Source organism: Apium graveolens, chromosome 2 (assembly GCF_009905375.1).
Source record: "Apium graveolens cultivar Ventura chromosome 2, ASM990537v1, whole genome shotgun sequence".
Classification (NCBI taxonomy): Eukaryota; Viridiplantae; Streptophyta; class Magnoliopsida; order Apiales; family Apiaceae; genus Apium; species Apium graveolens.
In genome coordinates, this window is record NC_133648.1 from 27,696,345 (window position 1) to 27,705,312 (window position 8,968).

Consider the following 8,968-nt stretch of genomic DNA (forward strand, 5'->3'; position numbering starts at 1 on the left):
TTCAAAAATAAAATATAATATATGTGGTGGTTGCACCTTAAAAATATACCTAAGATGTTTTATTGAAAAATAAAATATGTGGTTATTGTACATTAAAAATGTAAATGAGATATTTTTAAAGAGTGATGTTAAATAACCAAACCTGTTTTCAATTATTTTTTATATAATATAATATTGATCATATTTTAATTTGTGAATGTGTAAAAATACATACAGATTAAATTTCATTATCATAAAAGTTATATGATCATTGACCTCGCACATCAATATTTTGAACAATTTTGCAAATTGTTTTGAATACGTAACATTCTTTTATAAATATTCCAATCTTGGATTTTGAAATCTGGAAAATATAAATATAATTTTAAAAGTTATATTATATTTCTAGATGCATGTATTTATAGCATTGCATTAATTTTTCTTGTATTGACAATATTGAGCACCGTATTTTCATTTCCTTTCCAAGTACTCCCGATTTACAACGAGAAAAATACCAAAAAGAGTAATAGGCTAGTATATATAGCACTTAAAAAAATCCGTGCTAAAGCTGGTCGTACCTTTCATTTCTAACACAAAATCCCCCACACACATTACACACACTGTTGCTTCACTGCTACTACTGCATCATCATCTCTCTCTCTCTCTCTCTCATGAACTGCCTTCACAATCTCCCCAGGTTTGCTATTCATTCGTATATTCAATCTCATTACAACTTGTACATACAATATATCTTTGATAATTGAAATTAAACTGAGAATCTTATATACATCATTCAGATTCAGATCCTCATTTTTGCCACTTCAAGACGGTAAATGTTGCGCTAACATATCTCCCTGCGTTGTTAATCGCTCGGTAATTTAATCTCATTTCAATTAAATTGTTCTGTATATTTAAATTTATGAATCAAGAATGTATGTTTATATGTATATGTATGCGCAGGGCGTTATCAGTGCTACTGATCGGCGTCGAAACATTTCGATGAAGGTGATTTTATTTAATTTTAAATAGTGTAATCATTACCAGTTACTGTTTGTTTAATTGAATTGTTATTTGATTTGCATTCTAATGTTATGTGAACTTATAGTGATTATGTTTTTGTTTTATCTAATACATGTGTTATATCCTGATTTATATTTTGATATTGTCGTATTATTTAGATATTTTCTACTTTTTCGGAATGATTTTCAGGAAACATGTTTAGTCATTAGTGACTGCAAGTGTTTGGTAATTGTTCTGTTGCACTATTCATACTAATTCTCTTGATGTACATGAACCGAGTGGATGACATTTATGCTTAAGTAATTTGGTTTGTAGTTTTAATTACTAGGCCATTTTAAATATTCTACTATTTTACATTGGCTCAAGTATGTCTAAATTTAAATATTAAGTTGACTGAGATTCGAAACTGATATTTTATAATGTCAAGCGTCCTAGTGGATTGGAGATATTTCAGATTTTTTAAAATACCAGAAATAGTTAGTGACTAAAACTAAGTAGTTATTAACAATTCAGTAAGTTGTTTGATTGAATCATGTCCTGCACTCTAGACAGTTTAGTTTATGGTATCATGTATGTGACATTAGCTTAGAAGGTAATTGAATTCCACGACTTGATTTGGCCATTTAAGAGAATTAATAAAACGGTCCAAATCTTTACTTATGTATCTTCAACCTGTTCTGATCATGGTTCTAGGGGTTACTTTTAATGAGTATGTCATGCATCGTATTTTAGGCAACAAATGGCTCTACACCAGTTACCAATGCAGACGGTGCTAAAGTGGTGGAGGAAGAGAAGTCTGATGAATACAGTAATAACATGACTGAAGCTATGGGTGCTGGTAAGCTTACCGAGCACTATCCTAAAACTTTTGCATTCGAGGATAGCTTTTTAAATACATATCCGAGAACAAAAATTTTAACGTATTTTGTACAGTGTTGACATATAGGCATGAATTGGGAATGAACTACAACTTCATTCGTCCAGACTTAATTGTTGGGTCATGCCTGCAGGTGATATTCTTACATGTTCTTTTAGGTTGAGAGCACATATTATTGTTTCACCACCAGAATCTTATGAATATTCTTCTTGACCTGAATGCAGACTCCAGCGGATGTGGACAAGCTTCGTGTCATTGGTGTAAAAACCATTTTTTGCTTGCAAAAAGATTCTGATCTCGAGTATCCTACATAGCAATTGATTCTCATATATGATATAACTCCTCTTTTTTCGTGCATGTGAAAAAGTCAATATTTTACTATACAAGAGGGAGATTATTTGAGTGTAGCATATAAAACAGATCACTAGCAGACTTATAAATTTGTGATAGTACAAGTGTATTAGCCTAGCCCTTAACTACAATCTCCAGATACTTTGATGTTGACATCAATGCCATCAGGGAATATGCAAGCACATTTGATGACATTCAGCACTTGCGTGCTGAAATAAGGTTGGTTAAATTAGTTAATAAAGAAGTTCAGACGTCCTCTTTCTCTCCTCTCCTTTTAACTCAATTCTTAACCCATATTAGAACTTGCGGTCTGGGTTCAAGAACTGGTACTTTGTGTTTTGATGTTATTTCATTATCATAAAAATTACGTAGATTTTATCTTCACTTTGGTTCTGTATACATATAGCTCAAGTAAGGAGATCTTACAACTTTTCTGTCACAGAGTTCTTCCGTTGTTAGATACAAATTATCTTTATCGTGAAGATCATCTCTAATTGTTTTTTAACACCCTAGGTGCATCCTCACTTGATGTTGTGGAGTCACAGTAAAAAAAAATTGTGTTTTGTGCAAGCTTAAGTTCTAGGAGTGTGACATAGTATATTATTATGATCTGATAAAAAGTACCAGTTTTCTAAACTTTCCAAAACCGAGGTAAGCTGTATACAAAATCTCCATGATTGTGAATGGTGTTGCTTTCATATATCTGTTTTAGTCCAACTGAACTAGCGATTTATTAACAGATTAAACAATGCACTGTTTAAATACTGCAAACTAATGTCTAATGGAACAGGGACTTCGACGCATTTGATTTGAGGTTGCGGCTTCCAGCTGTCATCAGCAAACTACATAAAGCAGTTAATCGAAATGGGGGTGTAACTTATATACATTGCACAGCTGGACTTGGAAGAGCGCCTGCAACTGCGGTAAGCATGTTGAAGTGATGTAATTTTTGTTTTTCAATTCATTTCACCACTGAGCCTATCGGCTGTTTGCTGTAGCTCTTATATAGAACAAGGTATGCGAGTGGAGGTCTTACGAGAGTAACACGCAGAAGTGTCCACAATGTTTAAGAGTATGTACACACATACATACATGAGTATAGACAAAAAGAAGTTGTCACACAGTAGATTTTTCAATGAGGAGAAGAATCATTGAATCTTTTGTGAGCCTTCTGAGTTCTGCCTGTGCTTAGTGACCCAAATTCTCTTGCTCGGAGGATTAGGTCGTAAAATAATTTTATGTGATATTTGCTTCATATCAGTAGTCGTCGATATTGTGAACTTATACAAGATACCAGTTAACTATTAGGACATAGAAATTATAGTAAGCAACTTGTACCCTGTAGGGAAGTGAAAATTGTAGAAGAGAATGTGACTGTCTGCCTTCTCAAAGTGAGATACATACAGTATCTTAAAACAAAGAGCGGAATTTTTAGATTCCTGTCTTAGCCTGTGTCACTGGTACCTTTATAAAATGTACTGATACTCGCCATGACTTGCAGTTGGCATACATGTTCTGGGTTCAAGGCTATAATCTCAAGGAAGCCCTCGACATACTACTGGTAATTCCTGTCAATTTCTACTTACGGATCTTCTTGTTGCAAGTCTGTATTGCAAAACTACAGTTAAATTTTATAATTTATATGTTAAATGATCAAGAACATTTTACCTGTTGAATTTTTAAACAAATTTTCTAGGGTCTGGAACTTCAATTTCTCAGTATAATCCTATACCGGTGAACCGAGAGTCTTGTATGTAAATAGATGGATTCAGGGGATTATGCTGGAAGTATAGCAGTCTCAGCTAAACTTACATGTCCTATTATAAATAGTAATTCAATTGTATTCATTTCTGAAGTAGCCCCGTAATTATTTTCTCATGTGGTCTTGCAGAGCAAGCGTTTTTGTTTCCCAAAACTTGAAGCTATTAAGAGTGCAACTGCTGACATAGTGAGTAATTTTCTTTTAAACAAGATTTTTTTCATGCCAGCTATATTAAATGTTGTATTATGTTTTTGTACATTGCTTGTTTATGGATTTGGAAGTGCTTTACTAAGAGACTTATAACAAGGGTTTTCTAGTGCATTCAAGAAATGACAGAAGTTGAGGATGAGTGGTGACTATATTAGACCCGGGAACTTGAAAATAAGAAATAATAGATAGATATTGTCGAACTTTGTCTAGGACTGCTTAAGCATGCAATTTGTGTGACATAATGAAGCAAAATATGTATCTCCTTTTTTCCAATTAGAAAATAAACATTGTCAAAAAGAATGAGTCCTGTGTGGTAAAATCACTTTGTTTTATGACGTATAAGTAATATACTTCTGTTTTCTTCTTACTGGAATTCATTATCGTACTTGTAACACTTATCTCCATCCATTGATTGTCCTGGAAGATGCTGCTTTCTGATATGAATATTTGGATCTGATCAGTGTATAACTTTAGTTTCTGTTAAGTATAAAATACAAGTATATTTCTCCCATCTTTTGAATGTTATTTCGGAGTGCTAAGTTAAATTTTGGTGTTTTTAAAGCTTACAGGTCGGAAAAAGAAGCCTGTCACCTTGAAATGGAATGGTGACAATTGTTCGACGGTGGAAATCTCTGGCCTTGATATAGGATGGGGTCCGGTATAATAATAATTTAATTAAGCTTAATAGCTTACCATGCACTCAATATTGAAGTACCTATATTACATTTTAGACATGGACTTATCTTTACTATTCTGCTATGCTTGCTGGGGGTTGCTATATTTTCAAGAACTGAAAAACTGTACTTTGACTACTTTTTACTTCTGGCGCAGCACCTGTACTAAATATCTTGATTTATAATTTGTTGACATGAAATGAAAAATTTAGGAATTATCAAGTTACTTGTAATTACTCAAGCTAAGATTCTAGAGGATTGCTCAGATTATGATAATTACTTGATTATATATCAATATTGGTGAATCATTTCCACATAAATAACAATCGGTGTTGCTATTCTTTCAGAAAATACCTTTAAGTTATGACGAGGAACAAGGATTGTGGGTTCTTCACAGGGAATTGCCTGTAAGTGGTTTCTATAGTCGAAAAGTGCATATGCTTATATAATGAAAGTTGATTTCTGGTAAAGATTGTCCAGTAATTTATTACTGAAACCACTTATTTCTCCCTTTTGCTTCAGTGTGTCCCTCACAATTTTTTTGAGAGGTAATAATGTAAAATAGGAATAAAGAACTTTGTGCTCAGATATATCTTTTGAAACTGGAATCTGAACCCACTCTGGCATCAGTCGGTTAAATTTTTGTATTTTTTAGCTACCTCAACTTGTGTTAATGCTCAACTGCAAGGGAAAAAATTAAAGAGAAAAACATTTAGAAACAATCATTGTTTATCAGTAAACTTAAAGTACCTTTTGGCTTTTTCCTTTCCTTGGGTCAGGAAAAGGCAATGCCAGGGCACTTTAAAGTTTAAATAATTTTAGCACATCCTTATGACTGAGAATAAATTTAGATATGGATGATGTAAATGTTTTACATCATGTATCGAGTAATAACAGTAAAGGGGAGATGACTGTTAAATTCTTTCTCTCTACTCATCCTCTCAAAATCTTCTGCGTTCTCCTTCCCCGTCATTTTTTTGCTCTCTGGCGTCTGTACTGTGCACTTCTTCATTTTCATTCCTAAAACCCCTTTCCTTCCCTTCTCTATTTCCCCAAGAAAAACATTGTTATTATGAAGAAAAATATCTTTTGATGATGATGGATTGAATTCATGTATCTTTCAGTTTTGATGTGCAAATTCTAATTGGCTTGGACATGATTATTTTATTTTTCCTACTCGTTCCCTTAATGGAGCAGAGACCCTTGAGCTTGAAATAGCAGCACCTGGTCTTAGATAGCATGAAATTATGAAACTTATCCGTGAAACAAAGCAGCGCATAATTTTAGTTAGAAATTGTGGTTAGATAACCTGAGGACGAGAGAGTTTTTGGTTTTTTATTTATTTAAAAAGTTGCAGGAAAGGTTGGATTCTGAATACCAACATGACCAATTGACCATGTTTCGTACAAAAATAGCAACTGGGATCCACCTTTTACTTCCCAATTGGTTCTTAATTTCTCTCCAGAGTGTTACAGTTATTGTTTCCCTGCATGCTTGAGATAGTTCACTTTTGAAATTGTATAATGAAGAACAATATTTGTAGCTAGCCAAGTGCTGTAAAAGTGAACCATTTAGGTTGGTTCATTTGCTAAATATGCCTGGGATATGACCGTTTCTCTCATTTTACATTAAAGGGACTATTAATCCTAAACTAATTACTTGGACAATGATGGCCACATAGATCAACATACTTTACTGATATTCAGTTGATATTACAGGAAGGACGCTTCGAGTACAAGTATATTGTTGATGGCGACTGGTTGTACAATAAAGATGAACCTGTCACTCCAATCAACAAGGATGGCCACATCAACAACTATGTCCAAGTATGTTTCAATCCTTAGAGCATCTCCAACAGTCTCTTAAGCCGCTGTTCAAATATATTATAAAATATTGACTCTTAACAACTTAATGTGCATTCACCTCCAACAACACTCTTTATATTCACTCTTCAAATAATATTTTAATATTAAAATATCTTTATTTAATAGGAGTACAATACAAAGTAGTGAGAGAAAGTGGGGGTTGAATTACTTTATAATAAAATATAAGTTAAGAGCAAGTGGTTGGCTCTAAAAAGAGAGTAGATAGAGGAGGCTCTTAAGGTTTTAAAGAGCCTCTAAGGGTCTCTTGGAGCTCCAATTTTGGCAATGCTCTTTATTTTTACACTTAAGAGCTTGTTTAAAGAGGAATGAGAACTTTTCTAGTTGTTTATTCAAAGGTTACTCTGCCTGATGATTATTTGCATGAAATTTGCTCCTTATGTAGTACCTGATTGGTCTGTAGTGCCCAGTTAAATTATTTAGAGCGGACAGTACTTATCTTGTTTAGTGATTCAAAAATAAGGAGCTATAATTGTATAACTCTATTTATCTATCCAAATCTTACACCAGAAGCTCTAAAAAGATACAGCTTTTTATTTTCTCCATCGGCCCTCTATCAAGCCCACGACATCCATTTGATGATGCTCCTAAAGGCTAAAACCTTAATCATTAGAAACAGTCCATCTCTCCTAAAGATGTTGCAACAAATTATGCAAGTTACTGATGTCCAATGCAAATCAATTTATAGATTTATTTTGAGTTATGTACCACAAAGATAAGAGTCACTTATTAAATCTAGGTTACAAAGTATCATGAGAAATTCCATGTTAATTACACTGTTTTTTACTAATTTAGGCATTGTATTCTGTCATAATAGCAACCAAGTTTGTACAAAACTAATTTAGGCATTATATGGAAGTTCTTATATTCATCTCCAGTGTTGGAACATGAGAGTAAACTATAATTTGTGTTCTGAATGCAGGTGTCAGATGATAATCCAGAGAGCATTACCGCCAAGTTGCGGGAGAGGTTGATGGTAGATGAACCCGATCTTACAAAGAATGAGCGACTCATAATACGCCAATTTCTTGAAGCTTGTCCAGATGATGAATGAATCGCTAGTTGTATTATCTGTATATTCACTTATTATAATAACCTAAAGAATGTTGTAAACTTAGATAATACGTAATAGGCTAACATCCATGGAGAAAAAACAGATAAAATGTCGTAAAGGAAGTTGTACTATAGATGTAAACCGTTTTATGAGGGGAAAAAATAAAGTATCAAGGTGGATGGATGTAAACATCCAAAATGTATACCAGTATTCGGGTTCTGAATACCAGATGTAATAAACTTATACTCCATATATAGTGGAAGTTGTAACAAGTTATGGTATAATATTCTTAGGGTTAAGTATCACTTTGGTCACTGAAATGAGAGGCATGTATCAAAAGTTTCACTCTAGTAATCGGGGTATCACTTGTACCACTATAGTAGAGAATAATGACACATCGTCAGAGTTGACCTGTTGACTTGACGGAAAACGTAACATCTCTGTCGTGGAAGCATATGTGGACACACGTGGACTCTCTCCCTCCCTCCCTCCCTTACCCCCTCTCTCTATCGCTCTCCTTTTACCCTCTCTTTAGCTCTCTCTCTCTTACCCTCATACCCCATATAATATATTATTATATACATACATACAGATCGATTATGCTTGGACATGACTGCATCAATCATTCTTAGCTTTATCTCTCAAGAAGTCATCTGGGTCGGGATGAACCCGACGAACTCTTTTTCTGGCTAAACCCGCACGATTGTGCTCGGTGTTTAGTCCAAATAGCACAACCAACATCCCAGCAACTCAATTAACATTACCACCCCTTCTAATGATGCCAAAACCTACGTTTCCAATCGGAAACTCCTTCAAATCGGCAAACTCGAACCTTTCCCAGCCAAACATCGATTTCAGTAGTTCATGAAGAAGAATAGAAAATCTATTCAAAGTTCTCAAATAACCCTTAAACTCGACTTGTACCAATTAGCAACAAAATGAACGTGTAAACATCATAAATAGATTATAGACAACATACAGAAGCTATTCATGAACTCAAAAACATCATAAAACCCCTAGAAATTAAAGTCCCAATTCAAGTCCATACCGACGAACAACAAAATTACAAAATACTTGACCTTATTCTGATCCCAATTACATGTACCCTTCTTCATCTTCCGTATATATATGTATGCATAGTTTGTTTGTTTTAATTAT

General features: G+C 33.9%; 1 protein-coding gene across 1 annotated transcript; it reads left to right on the plus strand.

Annotated features, from left to right (window-relative positions):
- The first annotated feature begins 519 nt into the window (after positions 1-519).
- On the plus strand, positions 520-8,082 carry LOC141707186 (phosphoglucan phosphatase DSP4, amyloplastic). The gene is made up of 14 exons (XM_074510222.1): positions 520-676; positions 777-852; positions 940-984; positions 1,732-1,837; positions 1,933-2,009; positions 2,101-2,177; positions 2,366-2,446; positions 3,018-3,150; positions 3,729-3,788; positions 4,119-4,175; positions 4,762-4,857; positions 5,221-5,280; positions 6,592-6,699; positions 7,679-8,082. The coding sequence occupies exons 1-14, from the start codon at positions 651-653 to the stop codon at positions 7,808-7,810; spliced, it is 1,134 nt and encodes a 377-aa protein (XP_074366323.1). The 5' UTR covers positions 520-650; the 3' UTR covers positions 7,811-8,082.
- Positions 8,083-8,968: the final 886 nt, after the last annotated feature.